The sequence below is a fragment of the Scyliorhinus canicula genome, chromosome 8, assembly GCF_902713615.1.
Source record: "Scyliorhinus canicula chromosome 8, sScyCan1.1, whole genome shotgun sequence".
Classification (NCBI taxonomy): domain Eukaryota; kingdom Metazoa; phylum Chordata; class Chondrichthyes; order Carcharhiniformes; family Scyliorhinidae; genus Scyliorhinus; species Scyliorhinus canicula.
The window spans coordinates 43,141,231-43,162,117 of NC_052153.1; the positions used below are offsets into that span (position 1 = coordinate 43,141,231).

The following is a 20,887-nucleotide window of genomic DNA, read 5'->3' on the forward strand; positions in this document are numbered from 1 at the left end:
TACCTCCTCCTCTAACCAACCCCCCCCCCCCCCCCCCCCCCCCCCCCCCCCACCCCATGGTGGTTGGGAAGCGGGAGCAGGGGCCTGTCGTGAAGGTGAGTGAGTGCCTTTAAATTTGCTTAACTTTCAGCGGGAGCAGGGTTTGAGGTAATATCAGGTAAGCTCTTCCTTTCTTTTTCTTTTTCTTGTTTTTTTTTTAATCTAGAGGTGATGTCAGGGAAGGCAGTACAATGCTCCTCCTGCAGAATGTTTGAGGTGAGGGACGCCATCAGTGTCCCTGCTGATTTCATCTGTGGGAAGTGCACCCAACTCCAGCTCCTCAAAAACCGTGTTAGGGACCTGGAGCTTGAGCTGGATGAACTTCGGATCATTCGGGAGGCAGAGGGGGTCATAGATAGGAGCTTCAGGGAAGTAGTTACACCAAAGACTGGAGATAGATGGGTAACTGTAAGAGGGACTGGGAAGAAGCAGTCATTGCAGGGACCCCCTGCGGTCGTTCCCTGAGTAACATGTATACCGTTTTGGACGACTTACCAGGGGTAAGCCATGGGGTACGGGCCTCTGGCACGGAGTCTGTCCCTGTTGCTCAGAAGGGAAGGGGGGAAAGGAGTAGAACATTAGTAATTGGGGACTCAATAGTCAGGGGCACAGATAGGAGATTTTGTGGGAGCGAGAGAGACTCACGTTTGGTATGTTGCCTCCCAGGTGCAAGGGTAAGTGATGTCTCGGATCGTGTTTTCCGGGTCCTTAAGGGGGAGGGGGAGCAGCCCCAAGTCGTAGTCCACATTGGCACTAACGACATAGGTAGGAAAGGGGACAAGGATGTCAGGCAGGCCTTTAGGGAGCTAGGATGGAAGCTCAGAGCGAGAACAAACAGAGTTGTTATCTCTGGGTTGTTGCCCGTGCCACGTGATAGTGAGATGAGGAATAGGGAGAGAGAGCAATTAAACACGTGGCTACAGGGATGGTGCAGGCGGGAGGGATTCAGATTTCTGGATAACTGGGGCTCTTTCTGTTGAAGGTGGGACATCTATAGACAGGATGGTCTACATCTGAACCTGAGGGGCACCAATATCCTGGGGGGGAGATTTGTTAGTGCTCTTTGGGGGGGTTTAAACTAATTCAGCAGGGGCATGGGAACCTGGATTGTAGTTTTGGGGTACGGGAGATTGAGAGTATAGAGGCCAGGAGCACAGATTTGACTTCGCAAGAGGGTGCCAGTGTTCAGGTAGGTGGTTTGAAGTGTGTCTACTTCAATGCCAGGAGTATACGAAATAAGGTAGGGGAACTGGCAGCATGGGTTGGTACCTGGGACTTCGATGTTGTGGCCATTTCAGAGACATGGATAGAGCAGGGACAGGAATGGTTGTTGCAGGTTCCGGGGTTTAGGTGTTTTAGTAAGCTCAGAGAAGGGGGCAAAAGAGGGGGAGGTGTGGCGCTGCTAGTCAAGGACAGTATTACGGTGGCGGAAAGGATGCTAGATGGGGACTCTTCTTCTGAGGTAGTATGGGCTGAGGTTAGAAACAGGAAAGGAGAGGTCACCCTGTTGGGAGTTTTCTATAGGCCACCTAATAGTTCTAGGGATGTAGAGGAAAGGATGGCGAAGATGATTCTGGAAAAGAGCGAAAGTAACAGGGTAGTTGTTATGGGAGACTTTAACTTTCCAAATATTGACTGGAAAAGATATAGTTCGAGTACATTAGATGGGTCATTCTTTGTACAATGTGTGCAGGAGGGTTTCCTGACACAATATGTTGACAGGCCAACAAGAGGCGAGGCCACATTGGATTTGGTTTTGGGTAATGAACCAGGCCAGGTGGTAGATCTGGAGGTAGGTGAGCACTTTGGAAACAGTGACCACAATTCGGTGACCTTTACGTTAGTGATGGAAAGGGATAAGTATACCCCGCAGGGCAAGAGTTATAGCTGGGGGAAGGGCAATTATGATGCCATTAGACATGACTTAGGATGTGTTGGTTGGAGAAGTAGGCTGCAAGGGTTGGGCACACTGGATATGTGGAGCTTGTTCAAGGAACAGCTATTGCATGTTCTTGATAAGTACGTACCAGTCAGGCAGGGAGGAAGGGGTCGAGCGAGGGAACCGTGGTTTACCAAAGAAGTGGAATCTCTTGTTAAGAGGAAGAAGGAGGCCTATGTGAAGATGAGGCATGAAGTTTCAGTTGGGGCGTTTGATAGTTACAAGGAAGCGAGGAAGGATCTAAAGAGAGAGCTGAGACGAGCAAGGAGGGGACATGAGAAGTCTTTGGCAGGTAGGATCAAGGAAAACCCAAAAGCTTTCTATAGGTATGTCAGGAATAAAAGAATGACTAGGGTAAGAGTAGGGCCAGTCAAGGACAGTGGTGGGAAGTTGTGTGTGGAGGCTGAGGAGATAAGCGAGATACTAAATGAATACTTTTCGTCAGTATTCACTCAAGAAAAAGATAATATTGTGGAGGAGAATGCTGAGACCCAGGCTATTAGAATAGATGGCATTGAGGTGCGTAGGGAAGAAGTGTTGGCAATTCTGGACAAGGTGAAAATAGATAAGTCCCCGGGGCCGGATGGGATTTATCCTAGGATTCTCTGGGAAGCCAGGGAAGAGATTGCTGAGCCTTTGGCTTTGATTTTTAGGTCATCATTGGCTACAGGAATAGTGTCAGAGGACTGGAGGATAGCAAATGTGGTCCCTTTGTTCAAGAAGGGGAGTAGAGATAACCCCGGTAACTATAGGCCGGTGAGCTTAACGTCTGTGGTGGGTAAGGTCTTGGAGAGGATTATAAAAGATACGATTTATAATCATCTAGATAGGAATAATATGATTAGGGATAGTCAGCATGGTTTTGTGAAGGGTAGGTCATGCCTCACAAACCTTATCGAGTACTTTGAGAAGGTGACTGAACAGGTAGACGAGGGTAGAGCAGTTGATGTGGTGTATATGGATTTCAGTAAAGCGTTTGATAAGGTTCCCCACGGTCGGCTATTGCAGAAAATACGGAGGCTGGGGATTGAGGGTGATTTAGAGATGTGGATCAGAAATTGGCTAGTTGAAAGAAGACAGAGAGTGGTAGTTGATGGGAAATGTTCAGAATGGAGTTCAGTTACGAGTGGCGTACCACAAGGATCTGTTCTGGGGCCGTTGCTGTTTGTCGTTTTTATAAATGACCTAGAGGAGGGCGCAGAAGGATGGGTGAGTAAATTTGCAGACGACACTAAAGTCGGTGGAGTTGTAGACAGTGCGGAAGGCTGTTGCAGGTTACAGAGGGACATAGATAAGCTGCAGAGCTGGGCTGAGAGGTGGCAAATGGAGTTTAATGTGGAGAAGTGTGAGGTGATTCACTTTGGAAAGAATAACAGGAATGCGGAATATTTGGCTAATGGTAAAATTCTTGGTAGTGTGGATGAGCAGAGGGATCTCGGTGTCCATGTACATAGATCCCTGAAAGTTGCCACCCAGGTTGATAGGGTTGTGAAGAAGGCCTATGGTGTGTTGGCCTTTATTGGTAGAGGGATTGAGTTCCGGAGCCATGAGGTCATGTTGCAGTTGTACAAAACTCTAGTACGGCCGCATTTGGAGTATTGCGTACAGTTCTGGTCGCCTCATTATAGGAAGGACGTGGAAGCCTTGGAACGGGTGCAGAGGAGATTTACCAGGATGTTGCCTGGTATGGAGGGAAAATCTTATGAGGAAAGGCTGATGGACTTGAGGTTGTTTTCGTTAGAGAGAAGAAGGTTAAGAGGTGACTTAATAGAGGCATACAAAATGATCAGAGGGTTAGATAGGGTGGACAGCGAGAGCCTTCTCCCGCGGATGGAGGTGGCTAGCACGAGGGGACATAGCCTTAAATTGAGGGGTAATAGATATAGGACAGAGGTCAGAGGTGGGTTTTTTACGCAAGGAGTGGTGAGGCCGTGGAATGCCCTACCTGCAACAGTAGTGAACTCGCCAACATTGAGGGCATTAAAACATTTATTGGATAAGCATATGGATGATAAGGGCATAGTGTAGGTTAGATGGCCTTTAGTTTTTTTCCATGTCGGTGCAACATCGAGGGCCGAAGGGCCTGTACTGCGCTGTATCGTTCTATGTTCTATGTTCTAATGTTTATGTGAATAAAAGCTCCCCAAAACTTTGGCGTTTGCAGGATGATGTGCCCCAAAATAGTTACTCATAACTTCTAATAATTTAATTGCTTATATCCTCTCATAGTTGCATAAGTGAGTCGGGATTGTGTTGCATTTATGTGTCACTGTTTGCTTCAGGATCTGGGGTTATCCATGCTGCGTGAAGGTGCCAGCACCCATAGCTTGAGAGCTGTATTGTGTGCCTTGACCCTATTGATGTATCAAACTTACATTACTGTAGTTCTCGGTAAGATGCATCTTTTTATCCCTTCTAATCTTTACTTGTCAATAGATTAATGGCAATTTTTCATGTTTTATCATATTAATCAATGCAGATTTCTGTTTTGTACATGGATTGAGGAATATTTGGATGGGCAATCGTTACTGAGAAATATTGTCGACAATTGATTATCAAAACGTAGAATTGGGTATGGTAATATCCATATGTGACAGTTAAAGGGTTATTTCTCTGACTAGTAATCCAGAAATGTGTGGGATTGGGCAGCAATATTTATTCTTCAACCACTAAAGCATATTATATGTTGAATATCTCCTCACTGTTTGTGGAACCTTGCTTTCTGCAAATCGGCCACTGAGTTCTCTACATTACATCAATGACTATGGGTGCGATTTAACCACCATGTTGCACCCGCCGTGGATCTGGGCACAGTGGTTAAATAGCAGGAAAGGACAAAATCAAGATTTGTGCCTTGCATGAACCACTTTGCAATTCACCCGACCCACTCCCACCGGCGAGTTCTGCATCTCGCGCCTCCGCCCTATCCCTGTAACTCAGTAACCCCACCTAACCTTTTGGATATGAAGGGGCAATTTAGCATGGCCAATCCACCTAACCTGCACATCTTTGGACTGTGGGAGGAATCCGGAACACCATGCAGGCACGGAGAGAAAGTGCAAACTCCACACACACAGTCACCCGAGGCTGGAATTGAATCCAGGACCCTGGAGCTGTGAGGCAGCAGTGCTAACCACTGTGCTGCCCAGTTTGTGAGAGCATTTCATACTCCTCGGCTCTCAAATGCCTACTCCAGGATAATCGTGCCATGTCTTAGCGGATGATTAGTGAATAGGATCTCAAGGAACCTTTGAAGCCTGCACACTGTGCCTGAACTCTTGGGGCATCAGCACCATAGAGGCAGCTGCCAATAATCAAACACTAAAGGGAAGACCTTCAGCACTGGGAATCCTCTCACGGCCAAAGGGTGAGTGTGTGGATCAGGGGAGGGCACCTGAGCACGGTCTCCCTAATGTTCCCGGCAGAGGTCTGAGGAATGAGGACTCTGATCTCTGGGACTCCACCCCCCCATCTTGGACGTTTACCATTTATTAAGAGCTACCTTCTCCTGCGTGGACAAGGAGAGAGCATTGTGAGCCACTCGCTTGATTGATCAGAGGGTCTATAGAAGGTGGCATGTGTGGGCACCGCACCTGGACATAAGGAGGTTGTGCTGGTGGGTGCCAGTGGGTTCTGAGGAACAAGCACGAAGATCGGTGTGGGGAGGGTGCGAGGTGTCAGCCAGTGATCTGTGAGCCCCCTGGGGGTTTGGTATTTGATGGGTGGCAGGCGGATCTGATGCTATGAGAGAGGTGGGAATTTACCCTTGCATCTCGGTGGAGGGCATTGGTCGTCTTCCAATATTGGAGGCTGGTCTTCCTGGTCATGTTGCCTCCAATGACTGCCACTGCCTCCCAGGCGGCATTTCTGACCCTTTTGCTGGTCCTGCAATACGCTTGGGGTAACAGGATGTCCCGTCCCACATCAACAGCGTCGAGAAGCCTGACCAGGTCGGCATCCCCAATGCCAGGAACAGGTCTGCGCTCTGTCTTGTTTGTGTGTTGGCTGGGAGTGAGTGGTGAGTAATTGTTTAAAAGCAGCGAGGCGCTGAGGTGCAAGTCGGGCGAATCAGACAACGTGACAGCCAGTAATGGTGAGATTTATGTGGGGGCTCATTTTCAGCACGAAGAGCCGTTGAGTACAGTTTGCGATCTCGCCAATGGGGCTACTGAGAAAGACCCCGCCAAACATGCCCAAAATAACTCATTTTTGTTCTGTTGAATTGCGCCTACATTTCAAGCAGAGCCTGTGAAGCCCTCTGGTGCACCTTGAGGTTGTGAAAAATTCCATATAAATGAACATTCAATTCTGTTCCTCCTTTGGGTGCATTTTAGTGGCAGCAATGGACAGGATTCTCTGTTTCAGAGACAAGGCGTCCCGCCAGCGGAGAATTAGGACTCTGTCTCTTTGGCGCTTGGAGGGTTGCCGAGGTATTTACTGACCGTTGCTATGCAAGATAATGCACAGTGGTGATCACTATTTCCCTGCATTTACTGTTGTTGTGCCACCATTTTGAATGTGCCCCCCAATCCCAGCATCCAGAGAGAGGCACCACCACCCACAATACAAATGTTGACCCCTTCCCCTCCCTGCTGACAAGGGGAGCACCCCAAATCCCTCATCAAAGAAGAGCATCCTCCTGCCCCCACCATTGAAATAACGGGTGTTTTCCCCCTCCCATCCTCCCAACACCATGCACACATGAGGGTGATCAGAACCCCTGCAGAGACCGTCTTCAGGCTCTCCCCTTTAGCCCCTGGCACCATAGCAGCGACACCCTAGCCTGAACCCTGAGGGGGATCAAGTGATGTTAGCCCATTGCTCATGTGCCCCTCTGTCATTGCCAGGCTGCAGAGGGGGAATCGCCCAAGGGTCCTGAGGGTTGGGTGGGCTCGGGCTGTGGGTAAGGGGACCTCTCCCAGGATGAGGGTCCTCTCTATGGGCTGCCCCTTCCAGCCCTGGGCAAGCTGAAGATCACTCTTGGCTTCATGATCTCAGACAACTATTTGGTCAGAATCAGCATCCTGGTCTGATCTGTTTAAACTTTGAAGTGGCTTTTTCACTCTGAACTGCTCTGCCTGACAGCTGATGAGCAGATAGTTCATTGAAGATACAAGCTGCGAAGACCTTCCCTTTCCTCACATCTGCTCCCTCAGCCCAATGCTGTTAAAAGTGCAAATTTTTGAAGTGTCTGAGCCTACCTAGGAAGCACAACACTTGAAAAGCTTGGAAATCCTCTGAGATATTTTGAAATGCTAAGTATTTATTCAATTTCACAATGCAATGCCTTTCCTTAACCTTTGATTGACAGCTTAATTGTTTAACACAGCAGGTTGGAGGTTTCTATATTTATCCTTCCCTCTACGCTTGAATGCATCTAACGTACCCTCCATTGATCCTAACGGGAACGGAGAATCACGCCCAATATTTTTCTTTGGTGTCCAATCTGCTCAATTGTACTTATTTCTTTGAAGAAAACATCTTTTCTATTCTCAACTGTGGAACTTTTTAACAGGTGTGGGTGAAGGCAACCTTCAAGAAGCTGAAACACTCCTTCAACCTTACCTCGAAAAATATCCCAGTGTAAGTATTGAAGAAAAATAATTCCCAATTTTCTGTCTTGTCCTGAATCTACAGTTGCAATGTCCACAACCCCGACGTTGAATAATTGCATCAAAAAGTGTGTTACCAGAATAAACTCTCAAAACATCAGCAAGAGCTGATAAGTAGCAAGCACTCATCGTGTCTTCCTTTATAATGATATACAGGCACCCACATTGATAGGGGATTGCACAAACACGTTGTGGGTTCATCTTTGAGACGCATGGGAACATTTATACTGAATAAATCAACAGCAGAGCTGTATTTGAGCTGTGCGAAAGCAAAATTGAAGTTAAAACTGGATTGCATGTCACACGTCCTTTCCAGTGATGTCATGCTGCAGCTCCTTAAAGGCACATTACAACACATAGAATGTAAGTTTTAAAGGATTATGGTATACCTTCTTGTGGGTGTCAGTATTTTTTTGCCCTGCCCTAGTTGCCCTGAGAAGATGGTGGTGGACCTTGCGTTTCAACCACTGATAAAGCTTTAATAAAACTGTATGACTGGCAAAGCCACTTCAGAGGACAGTTAAGAATCAACCACTGTGGCTTCAGACTGGCGTCATACGCAGGCCAGATTGGTTAAGGACAGTCTCAATTTCAGTTTTACAGACTACAGTTTTTTTTATTTTGAGATTCTTAAAAATGGAAACTAAATTCATGTTCTAACTGCTGTAGTGTTATTTTAATTCTCATTCTCTGCTTTATTAGTCCAGCGCTTGAATTAGTCATTCAATAATCAGACCTGATCCCAAAGAAAGCATGTATACTCTTTTTTTATTGCATTTCTATTATTAGACTGACAGTAAGATAGATTATCCTCTTGTAAAGCTGCAGAGCAGGAGGGAAAATGGATAGGAGAACCAACTTTAGATATCCACCTCTAGAATCATCTGGCTCCCTCATTCCTTCTCCACCCTCACCCCCTCTGCACTTTGGGCAGAAACTCCTTTAACTGCTCCAATGCTTGGGATGATGGTGAGAGCAGATGACTTTCCCACAACCATCGGCGCAATGTCAGCCCCAGTTAAGACCAGAATCGAGGCGTGGCAGTACCAAATGCAACAACAATAGGAAAACTATTAAAGGTCTTTGAGGGAGGAGAGAGACCTGGTAGTGACCAGCTCTCACCTGCCCTTACCATGACATAATCAGGGTTTGTCTTGAGCCCTTTATCAAACTGTCACTGGAAGTTTTCAGAATGCTGCTTGTTGTGTCTGGTCTTCTGGATCTTGCAAAGGAATCCACCAAACACCTTGACTTGTCCAAACCAGGATCTTTATTGAGCCTTGTGTGGAAAGATAGCAATCTCTTACAGAGCACGTTATCATGGACTGTCCTTCTTGCTCTGGAACTAGACCTAGCACCGACCATTCACTTGTATGTCTTACTACCACCTGCAACTATCTGATGATGGCCCGGATGTGTCTCCACTTATATGGGAGTAGTTGGTCACCTGACCATGGTTTTGACACTGCATGGTATGTCTGCACCACCACCTGCTGGTTGGAGGTCGCACACCATTCATCTATGATATTGGCCATGGGCATATTACTACACTGCTTTTTATTTTAGCTGTTGCTTCTCCTCTTCCTTCTGTCGGTGCTGCTCACCTGTTTGTATTTTCTTGCTTGGCAGAGGTGGGCTCCTTCTCTGTGTTGGAGGCTCCATTGGGAGCCCAGTTTGCAATTTTAATTAGGCGTTAACAAGGGATAGCGGCCGGAGGAACATCTGGTTTGGGATGGTCTAGATCTGATCCACTTTCAATGGTGAAATAGCCCTGAAGGTTAATCATGCTCAAAACTTTGTGGGAAAGTTAAAATGTTGGTAGCGAGAGCTGCTGTCAATGTATTTTTAAAAATGGGGCCTTGAAATTATGCCAGAAATATTATTCTGGCCTGCAAAAGGAATTCTTGTAAGATTCCTTTCGGATTTGCTTTTTGTATTTATTGGAATTTCTTCCTTTGCTGTTTTATACGAAGCATTAGTCCACCAAAGGTTTTTTTTGTGCGTATGTCTTAGTCGTAACACTCTCATCTGGGCAGCATGGTGGATAGCACAATTGCTTCACAGCTCCAGGGTCCCAGGTTCGATTCCGGCTTGGGTCACTTTCTGTGCGGAGTCTGCACATCCTCCCCGTGTTTGCGTGGGTTTCCTCTGGGTGCTCCGGTTTCCTCCCACAGTCCAAAGATGTGCAGCTTAGGTGGATTGGCCATGATAAATTGCCCTTACTGTCCAAAATTGCCATTAGTGTTGGGTGGGGTTACTGGGATACGGTGGCGGTGTTGACTTTAGGTAGGGTGCTCTTTCCAGGAGCCGGTGCAGACTCGATGGGCCAAATGGCCTTCTTCTGCACTGTAAATTCTATGATAATCTCTTGAGTCAGGACTTGGGTTCAAGCTCTAGTCCAAGGACTTTAGAGCACAATCCAAATTGACTCGCCACTGCACAAATGAGGGAGTGCTGCATTGCCAATTTGGGATGAGACATTCAACCAAGGCTCCACCTGCCCTGCTATGTTGGCATAAAAGACTCCATTGTACTATTTTAAAAGAGAATAGGGGAGTTCTCCCTGTGTCGTGGTCAATAATTATCCCTTGCCCAGTACCTAGAACAAATGGATATTATCTCACTGCTGGTCTCCCACTTGATACTGGTCCCCAGTCTTCATTTTCATGAGACCGATGTCCCCAGGCAGTTGGTGGTGAAGAAGATTCAAATCTTAAGCTGCTAGACCGCTGGCAGCGACCATTGGTTAGAACCTGATAGAGGGAAGCAAACTGACTATCGTGTTTCCCGTACAACAGTGACTGCATTTCAGCAGCACTTCATGGACAGTGAAGCACTTTGTGAAATGTCCTGAGATTCTAAGGAATGCTGTGTAAATGCAATCCTTTTCTTTCTTTCACTTCATTTCTTTTCTTCCTTTTAAGGTGTCAAACTTGCAGCATTGTATTTGCAGTTTGAGTGTGGATATTCACAAATTTTTCAATGATTCTGCCCTCCGAGCAGTGCCTTGTAGAAAAACCTATTCCGTTGGAAATTTATTTTTCAACAATACTGTGAATTATATATTGGCAAACATTCCAGTGAGTTGATGAAAGCTTTAGTTTTATTTGAGATAACAAGCGCTCTCTCCTTTGCTTTTAGGGCTCCATTATATTATTTTATTCGGCTAGAATAAAAATACTCAGGGGAAACTTTGAAATGGTGAGTCTTTTTAATTTAATTTTAAATGTTACAAATTGCATGCTCTTTTTAAGCTCTTAATAGGTGTATGTTCAATTCATTACACAATGTAATAGACTGCTAACTGTCTTTTGTGAGATTTGTTGCCAGTCATGAATGTTGTATTCATTCTGGGTCTTATAGTCTACACATGCAGTGCATGAATTTTCACTGTGCAGTTGATCTAGAAAGGTTTGCTAACTTGCTCAAATTTGCTAAACTCTAAACTGTGGAGCCAATAATTCTAGTGCTCTGCGCAGTTAGCTGCTGTAAGTTCCAAAGTGACAGTAACTCATCAAAAATGACTCCGTCATTGTGAAATGCCCTTGAGGTGTGCTGAGAACCTGAGTGGTGCTTGTCACGTTTTGGGGGTTTTCTTTACAAGAAGGATTTGGGGTTGAGTCATGCATCAAGGGATGTGTTTACCAATGCAGTGATCTAAAAATGGGATCCTACAGCAGGCTGCACCAGAACGGGAAGGCCAACATCACATCTGATATTGGCTCTTCGTCTTCATTTACATGAGACTGATATTCCCTGGGCAGCTCGCAGGTGTAGACCATTTACATTTCGGGCCAGAGTGTCGCCAGCAGTGGTGTTCAGGGGGGTGCTGTATTGGGGGGGTGGGGGTGAGGAATTGAGAATAAATCGAGCAGGGATTGGGGAATAGTCACCACACCCAGTCTTCCCTGATTCACATTCAGGTAAGATGCACCAAAAATAAGGCGGATCTATGAGAATGTTTAACAAAAAAAGTATGTTGTTACTTTTACAAAAAAAAAATTCCAAGGAAGCAAAAGGCATTTTATTATTAGAAATGTTCCGTATTAATTCATGGGATGTGGGCTTTGCTGGCTGGGCCAACACAATTTGCCCTTGAGAAACTAGTGGTGAGCTGCCCTCTTGAATCAGTGCAGTCCATGTGGTGTCAGTACACCCTGTTAGGGACATCCTGACACCGTTTCCATCTTGCTGTAGTGCAAACTGGGGGAGACTACGGAAGGAGGAGTGAAGTGACCTAAAACTGATATATGTTTTGTACCAAGCCTCAGGACAAACAAAGGTGGCAGTCCTCGTTGAAAGATGAGGTTAAACATTGAAAATAAAGACATTTACAGGAGTTCAAGTATTATTTTCATTGACCAATGGACATATATGAACATCAATTGGTAGATTAATATGGAACAGGCTGGTTGTGCAGTGCTGAAGGAATTCAGACCTTTTTTTCAAAAAATATTTTTATTCTCTATTTTCACATTTTCTTCAGAATTTACCCCCCCCCACCAACAAACACTAAACGGTAACGAATACAATGTCAGTCCTCTTATCAACAGCAACAATCCCATCCTCCTACCACCCCCCCAAACAACGGCCCGCCTGACAATGTAAGCATCAAATAAAACTAAACCTCCCAAGGAGGAAAAAGGAATCAGGAATCGCCTATGGTCACCAACTGATGTTCGATGTTATCCAGTTCTTGAAAGTGCATAATGAATAATGCCCATGAATTGCAGAACCCCTCCATCCTTCCCCTCAGTTCAAACTTAACCATCTCAAGAGTCAAGAATTCCAACAGGTCCTCCCGCCATGCCAGGGCACAGGGTGGAGAGGTTGCTCTCTAACCGATCAGGATCCACCTTTGGGCGATCAACGAGGCGAAGGCTACAACATCTGCCCCCCCCCCCCCCCCAACAACGTTCACACATTTCTATTACATTTTCCTACCTACCTTTTCCTACCTACGTCGTTGGTACCGATGTGCACCACGACTTCTGGCTGCTCACCCTCCCCCTTAAGGATCCTGAAGACATGATCCGAGACATCCCTGGCACCCGGGAGGCAACATACCTTCCGGGAGTCTCGCTCGCGACCACAGAATCTCCTATCTATTCCCCTAACCATTGAGTCTCCTATCACTATTGCTTTTCTATTCCCCCCCCTTCCCTTCTGAGCCCCAGAGCCAGACTCAGTGCGAGAGACCTGGCCGTTCGGGCCTTCCCCCGGTAGGTCATCCCTCCCCAACAGCATCCAAAACGGTATACTTGTTTTGAAGGGGAACGGCCACGAGGGATCCCTGCACTGTCTGCCCGTTCGTTTTCTTTCCCATGACTGTAACCCAGCTACTCTTATCCTGTACCTTGGGTGTGGCTACCTCCTTGTAACTCTTCTCTATCACCCCCTCTGCCTCCTGGATGATTCGAGGTTCATCCAACTCCAGCTCCAGTTTCCCAACACGGTCTCTGAGGAGCTGGGTGCATTTCCCGCAGGTATAGTCAGTGGGGACACTGGTGGTATCCCTCACCACCCACATCCTACAGGAGGAGCATGCAAATTCCCTAGCCTCCATCCCCTCTTACCTTACAGAATATAGCTGCACTGTGGACCAACTGGAACTCCGCTCTCTGACTCTGCTCCCAGTCAGCTGCACTCTTTGTAAACTCCTGGCTCCCTTCACACTCTTTGAGGAAATGTAGGAAATGAAATGAAAGGAGCACCTTACTCCCTACTCACCTAACTCCCTCAGTTACTAAACTCTCACTATAGCACTCAAATGCACCCAAATTCAGCACTCATTGCAAACGAATATATTTTTCTCAGCAGTCCATATACCTTATGGACTGCTGAGGAAAACGAGTACTCCCGTTGCCTCGGGTGCAGAAACCTCCAAGGGTCCACCCCTCCCATTAGCTCAGCCAACGCCTTCGCGCAAGATGCGCAAGCACCCTTGACCCCTTGATCGGACTTCCTAACCCACTCGTGTTCCACGTGACTATCCTAACTGAGGGTCTCTCACCCCCCCCCCCCCCCCACCCTTCTTATCCACCATCACATCATACCACTGGGCCCTGTCCCGTGAGCCTGACCCGCCCTATCAATTATTAACATTGAACCTCCCCCCCTCCCCCCCCCCCCCCTACATTTCCTCTCGAAAAAACATCTCCCAGCATCAATCCCCCCCCCCCCCCCGCCGCTCTCCTCGTAGGCCCATCAAAACCTGCTATCCAGGCTCCAATGTCCGCAACCCTCTTCTCACCTCACTTCAGTTCACTAGCCGACTTTAGTTAGCTAGCGCAGGTGGCTGCCCCCGCCAAGGTATACCGTCCCCTCCCACCCAGTCCCAGAGAAAACAAAAACAACAATCCAACCCATACAATTCACTAAAATAAGATATAACCGTCGCAACACAGAATGCCAATCAACCCAACAAATAACTTGAACAATGTAACAGTGTGAAGAAAAGTAAATTACAATACACGTCAGTAAAAAAGAAAGTTATAGCATTTATACATTCTATACAGTTTCGAGCTCCCCAATCACAGTCCACAATCTCTGTTCCCGCTCCCCTCCTCACGTCTGTCCCAAGCCTTCTGCCCTCACGAACGCCTCAGCCGCCTCCACTGTCTCAAAATAAAAGTCCTTGGCATCATACGTCACCCTCAGCTTTGCCGGGTGCCAAATCGCACCCCCTTTTTGTACAGTGTCGCCTTCACTCGCCCGAACTCTGCTCGTCTTTTTGCCAACTCCACCGTGAAGTCCTGGTAGATCCGAACTCCAGCACCATCCCACTGCACCTCGTGCTTCTGCTTCACCCAGCTTAACACCTTCTCCTTCATGCAGTACTAATGGAAGCAGATAATTACTGCTCTTGGTGGCTCATTCACTTTGGGCTTCGGCCTTTCATGACCGATGAGCTCAGTCTAGCTCATACCGGGAGGGGTTCTCAACCTCCCCCATCAACTCTGCCAACTTCCATTTCTCAATTCTGCCACAGTCCTTCTGCCTTAGCAAACTCCTCCGCCTCTTCCGCCATCCCAAACTAAATGTCCTTGGATTTGTAGATCACCCTCAACTTAGCTGGATATACTATGCCGCACTGCACCTTGCTGATGTACAGTGCATTCTTCACCCGGCTGAAGGCAGCCCGCCTCCTCGCCAGCTCCACTGTCAAGTCCTGGTATATGCGTATACCAGCTCCAGCCCACTGCACCACCCGCTTCTGCTTTGCCCAGCACAGGACCTTCTCCTTCACGCTGTACCTACGGAAACACAGAGTTACTACTCTTGGCGGCTCATTCGTCTTTGGTATAGGCCTCCACGACCGATGAGCCCGATTCAGTTCGTATCGAGAGCGATCGCCCCCCTCCCCCAATAGCTCCGTCAATATCGTGGCAAAATACTCCGTCGGCCTCGGGCCTTCCACCTCTTCGGGCAGACCCACGATCCTCAGATTCTGCCGCCTGGGTCTGTTTTTCAGGTCTACCATTTTGGCTTGCAGACCCTTGTTGGTCTCTGTCACCTTCCGCAACTCTTTCCCCATCGAGGTGAGTTGATCACTGTGCTGCTATAATACCTCTTCCACTTCCTCCAGTGTCTCACCTTGTTTCCGCACCTCCGCCGCTCTGCGCTTGATACCGCCACCCTCACCGGGGCAATAGCCTCCTCCACCAGCACTTTCAATACCGCCCCCATGTTCTCCTTCATCGCTTCCATGTGCTTTGTGAACTGTTTTTCAAGTTCCACAACCATCACTTTGGTAATTTCTTCTGCTGTGAGAAATAGCCCCCATAGTGGATCAGAAAAGTTCGATGCGGCCTCCCCTGGTGCTCCAGCCTCCTCTTTCCTTACAGTTCCTGCGCTGACTTTTCCACTCACCAGCGGACTTTCATTAACCCCCTTTTTTATGGCTGTTTTTTTCCCAAGCTTGGACATTTCTCCTCCCTGTGTCTTGTTACAGCTTTTTCAGCCTCCGTTGCCCCTGGGACCGGGCGTTAAAACCCCAAAATTTCTATTCCCGAGCAGGAGCCCTCCAGTGTGTGGCTGCCTCCCACCTGCCGTCACCGGGAGTCCCGGAATGCTGTCCTTCTAATGAGAAGTTAAACCAAGGTTTTGTCTGCCTTCTCAAGTGGACATAAATGACAGCTTTTAGAAGAGGAGGCATCTTTTCCCCAATATTCTGGCTAATATCTTCCCTCAAACAACAACACGAAACTAGATCATACAGGGCAGAATATTACCAAAATCTCATTTATCCCATCTATCTCTTCTTCCCCCCCCCCCCCCCCCCCCCCCCCCCCCAACCCAACCCAACCCAACCCAAAACCATGGGACTCCCACTGGGGTCTGCCCCAGCACAGGTTGACATTGTGCTGACCTGGGAGTGCCAATGAATGTGCATGCCAGGGGGCAGAGCCAGGGAATGTCCCCGTCCCCCCCCACCCCACCCCACCCGAGGTGGTGGGGGTGAGCTATATTGCATCTGCGATTTCTTCTCATTTGGCCAACGAGGGGGAATCGAATTTCTGAATCTGCGTTCCCTTTCCACCCACACCGCTGATCCTGTGCTCGGCAAGTACAGGCTCAGTATCGCCTCCATAGTTTTGATTGCATAGTTGTTTGCGGTAGTTTGCTCCATCCAAATTGGCTGCTGAGTCTGCCCACGTTACAGCAGTGCTAATACTATACAAATGCTTCATTGGCCAGAGATCACTTTGGGAGGTTATGAAAGGCATATCATAAATGTAAGTCTTCATCTTATTTTCAGTTCACGTTACTCAACATTTCTTCTTCCAATTGTATTCTATCATGAATACGTAGGCTCAGGAGAAGTTTGAAGAATGCATCGCAGCTCAGGAAGAATGGAGACAGATTCATCATTTGTGTTACTGGGAGCTAATGTGGAGCCACTCCTTTCAGCAGCAGTGGCTGAAGGCATACCGCTTCGCTGATCTCCTCTCCAAAGAAAGCCGGTGGTCTCAAGTAAATGAGTTTGTAGTCGATGTGTTATGTAAAAGATCTTATACTCTACCTGTCTAACTGACAGTTTTGTGTTTAGCTACTTTTTATTTGCTACTGATGCTTTTCTGTGTTAAATTCTACATGATAGTTAGGGTGGCATGGTGGCACAGTGGTTAGCAATGCTGTCTCATGGGGCTGAGGACCCTGGTTCGATTCAGGCCCCGGGTCACTGTCCATGTGCAGTGTGCACATTCTCCCCTTGTCTGCGTGGGTCTCACCCCCACAACCCAAAGATGTGCTGGTTAGGTGGATTTCTGTGCGAGGCCCAAAAATCCATTGTGTGAATCTCCCACAAGATCTTCCGCTGGTGTCCCCATAGTGGATCAGAAAACCCAATGGTGGCCAGTAGAAAACTGATTTCCACCCCACTAACGAGATACAGATGAAGGCCGACCGGCATCTGCCCTCCACACCCAATTCTAGGCGATGCCAGCAGGAAAACATGCCGGCCCAGAATGCATCTGGAACAAGGGGGACTGGAGGAAGAGGAGAGAGCATCTATCAGGTGGATGTTCCAGATTCAGTGTCATTGGGGAGATCCACCTTCCAGCCTCTTGTGTTCTGGAGATCCACCTTCTTTGTTCAACAGAGGGTCAGTGATGTTGAGTACTTTTAAAATATGACAACCAGATATGACGGCAGGATTAACACAATATCAAGCCCGCCCCGCCACCGAATGCAGTGCTGAAACGCCAGATGAATAATTAATGAGGTTGGGCCAGAAGATCCAGCGTGGTTTCCTGTTGGCCTCTGCAGCGGGAAACACTCCCCGTCCACGCCTCACATAGTCTCAGATGGGGAAATTCTGCCCATTGTGGTAAAGATTTGATGATCCCATAAAATGAATTGATGGTCCTGCAGCACATGAGAAGAAGAGCAGGGTAGTTCAGTTTCCTGACCAATATTTAACTAATGCTACCAAAAATAGATTACCTGTTCATTATCCCAAAGCTGGTTAAGGGACCTTGCTGTATGCAATTTAATTGCTGTCTTTCCTGCATTACAACGGTGATTAGATTTCAAAGAATGCTGAAGGTGCTATGGTCTCGAAAGTTGCTTCAAGATTTTTCTTTCATTTAATCCAAAGCACTATAATGAGAGATTATGTGATATGCGAAATGTGTCTGTTTTTGTGAATGTGAACCCAAGAAACATTTCAAAATCAGTTGTAGCTAAAGTAGATAAGTGCCCATTAATGTGATAATTGTGGGCAGCACGGTAGCATGGTGGTTAGCATAAATGCTTCACAGCTCCAGGGTCCCAGGTTCGATTCCCGGCTGGGTCACTGTCTGTGCGGAGTCTGCACGTCCTCCCCGTGTGTGCGTGGGTTTCCTCCGGGTGCTCCGGTTTCCTCCCACAGTCCAAAGATGTGCGGGTTAGGTGGATTGGCCATGCTAAATTGCCCGTAGTGTCCTAAAAAAGTAAGGTTAAGGGGGGGGGGGGGGGGTTGTTGGGTTACGGGTATAGGGTGGATACGTGGGTTGAGTAGGGTGATCATTGCTCGGCACAACATCGAGGGCCGAAGGGCTTGTTCTGTGCTGTACTGTTCTATGTTGTCTGGTGAAGTTAGAGATTTCTGACATAAATTACTATTTTTGCCCTAGGCAATCTACATGTTTCAGAAAGCTGCAATTCTCAGTATGCTGCCTGAGCAGGATGTTCAAAAGACTGGAGAGAAAGTAGAAGAACTATTCAGGTCAGTGAGGCTTTGATTGTTGTTACTGGCAAAAAATTTATCCTGAGGTGCTGATTGATTAAGGACCCTGCAGTGATCCCCTGAGTTATTTGGCTTTTTTTTTTTACAAACTGAACAAAGGACCTCAGATACAATACTTAGGACCCACAGATAGGATCAAAACTGGGATCCATTCTCCTGCAGTTCTCAGTTCTTGCTGACACTGGGCAGAATTCTCCACCTCGCGACGCTGGAAACGCGAACCGCGATCAGGTGGAGAATCGGACGTCTGGCCAGAATCTAGGTCCGCATCCGGCGCCTATTCAGGCGCCATGCTGGTGGCGATAACAAGGTGTGAGCCCTATGCCGGCATGCAAACACAGCATTTGCCTGCATTTCAATATGATCAGCGGGTTGGACACAGTATGCTCCGTCCTTCCACGATGCTCTGCTCCTCTCAGTTGGAAGTGTTGCAAATGTGAATTACTGCAAGTATTTACAAACATCGACAGGGCGCCATGACTTCAGAGGGGGAGCGGGAGGCAAAAAAAAAAACACTGAAAAACCGTTGAAAGCTATCGGGCTTGCTGGGGGTTGGCAGCCCGGGTCGGGCAGAGCTCACCTCAACCAGAGGACTTCTGCACCGTGGCCTATGGACCCCTCCCTGGTTCTCTGCCCCCCTCGGGGCCAAGGCCTCACCAGTGACTCCCATCTCTCTGGATCAACAGCTGTCTTCTCACCAGCTGTCTCCTCCTAGTGAGACACGTAGCGCTGACTGCTTCCCAGGTGCTGATCAGGAGTGCAGGCCTGAGTCTGCAGCCCACGCTAGGGAAGGGGTTGTCCTTCTGCTCCTCACTGGCATATGGAGCTGCCGGTCCACCTTGGACGGCCAACCTTGAGGGGGGGTGGGGGGGGTGCAGGTCTTCTCTGAGCCGTTTTGGTGGCTGCAGTGTGTGTGTGGTAAGTGGAACACTTATAGGTAGCTCCAGCTGCCAGGCTCTTTGGTGCGAACACCGACCTCCAGCGGTTAGAACGCCCACTCTGCCGGGAATTGCTCAGACTTCACACCAGCGGAGTGCTGGCCCATTGGCATGTCCAGAATTGTTCCAGAAATGCCCCCAATGGGAACGCGAACTGCACGCAATTCAGTCCCGGTGTCAACTCTTAGGGCGCGATTCTCCGGAAAGATTTCTAAGTGTTGTAGCGAGCGGGAATTGCTGCGAGCTTCCTAGCGCTCGACCCAGCGAAGTTAGCAACACTATTCAACGTTAATTGGCCCACTTAATGAGGCCTCACGGGCTTCTTGCTGCAAATGAAGGCTCATCAGCTGATTAGCCAGCACCGCGCTCACCGGCCCCCACTAACAAGGTCGAGCAGCACTTGCTCAGCCACCCCAACCATCTCGTAACAATAGCACCCAGGAGACCAGCCCCAAGATTCGGAGATGCAGATCTAGGGAAGCTCCTGGACGCAGTGGAGGCCAGGAGGGATGTCCTGTCCCCCCCAAGGGTCCTGGAGGGCCAACCATAGGGCAGCCAATGCTGCCTGGGACGAGGTGGCATGGCGGCTGTGAGCACCAGATGTGTGACCAGGACGACTGGCCTCCAGTGCCGGAAAAAAGGTCAATGATCGACACTGGGCAGCACGAGTGTGTAGACACCAACGCTCCCCCCCCCCCCCCCTCCCTCCCCCGAGACCTTTCTGCCCCCCACGCGGGTATCCACCCCCCCCCCCCCCCCCCCCCCCCCCTCAATTCTCCATGCGACCCAAACCCTCCCTCCACTCCCCATTGCCGGAAGTGCGTGGCACTGTGTCCAACACTGCTAGGGTGGAGAGCCTGGTGCACAACGTCAGCACCATCAGTGAAGGTGTCCAAAGCATCAAGCAGTCGGTGGCGGCCATGGCTGAGGTGTCGGCAGACTGTCGGACTCGATGGGGGATGTGACACAGTAACAGGCTAACCTTGATGAGGTTCTGCGGGACATTTTACCCCGCCCTACGTTCTACCCCTCTAATGAAGCCAGCACACGGGACAGGGCAACATGGTTGCGCATTTGCTGCCGACAAGTGAGCCAGGGCTCTCCAGGCCACGGGACGAGGTAAGCAGCTGGCGGCCTCCACCTCAGATGTGCATCCTGGGGATGCTTCTGGATGTAGTGGTTGAGCTAGGAGGACCAATCACATTGAGGATTACTGAGGGCACTGGGGGAGGGGGGGGGAAGGGTGGTAGGTAGGGGGTGAGGGGGGCTGGTACCATCGGGAGAGTGGGGAATTGTTACACACAATAAACACCCTTGTGCACAACCAGTATGTTGACTGTCACTTTTTTCTGCAATGAGAGCCGACCTCCGGACGTTTGGCCCATCTCTCCAGGCATTTCCCCCTCCCCGTGGCACTCACTCATCCTCCTGCTGTGGACATGTCCCCGGATCTCTGTCACATCCCCTGGTTGTTCGGATGTTGGCTACTGCATGTGTGGTGTTGCCTCCTGCAATGTTCAAGCATGGTGACCCAGATTGGGATGTTGGGCAATGACTCCCACATGCTACATGTCCCACCCACCCACCTATTCACAGGAATCCACTTGGGTTGTGTGAAGTGATCACT

At 48.6% G+C, this 20,887-nt stretch overlaps 1 protein-coding gene across 2 annotated transcripts in view; it reads left to right on the plus strand.

Annotated features, from left to right (window-relative positions):
* The window catches only part of LOC119970203 (tetratricopeptide repeat protein 39B), a 52,023-nt gene that overhangs the window by 20,074 nt on the left and 11,062 nt on the right, over positions 1-20,887 (plus strand). For both annotated transcript variants that reach the window (XR_005461562.1, XM_038804451.1), the window contains exons 6-10: positions 4,261-4,369; positions 7,494-7,561; positions 10,732-10,791; positions 16,405-16,566; positions 18,210-18,301. Coding sequence is in view for 1 of the 2 variants with exons in the window: in XM_038804451.1 (XP_038660379.1) it covers positions 4,261-4,369; positions 7,494-7,561; positions 10,732-10,791; positions 16,405-16,566; positions 18,210-18,301 (491 nt within the window). In the remaining variant the exon portion in view is untranslated. The remainder of the gene's footprint in view (positions 1-4,260; positions 4,370-7,493; positions 7,562-10,731; positions 10,792-16,404; positions 16,567-18,209; positions 18,302-20,887) is intronic.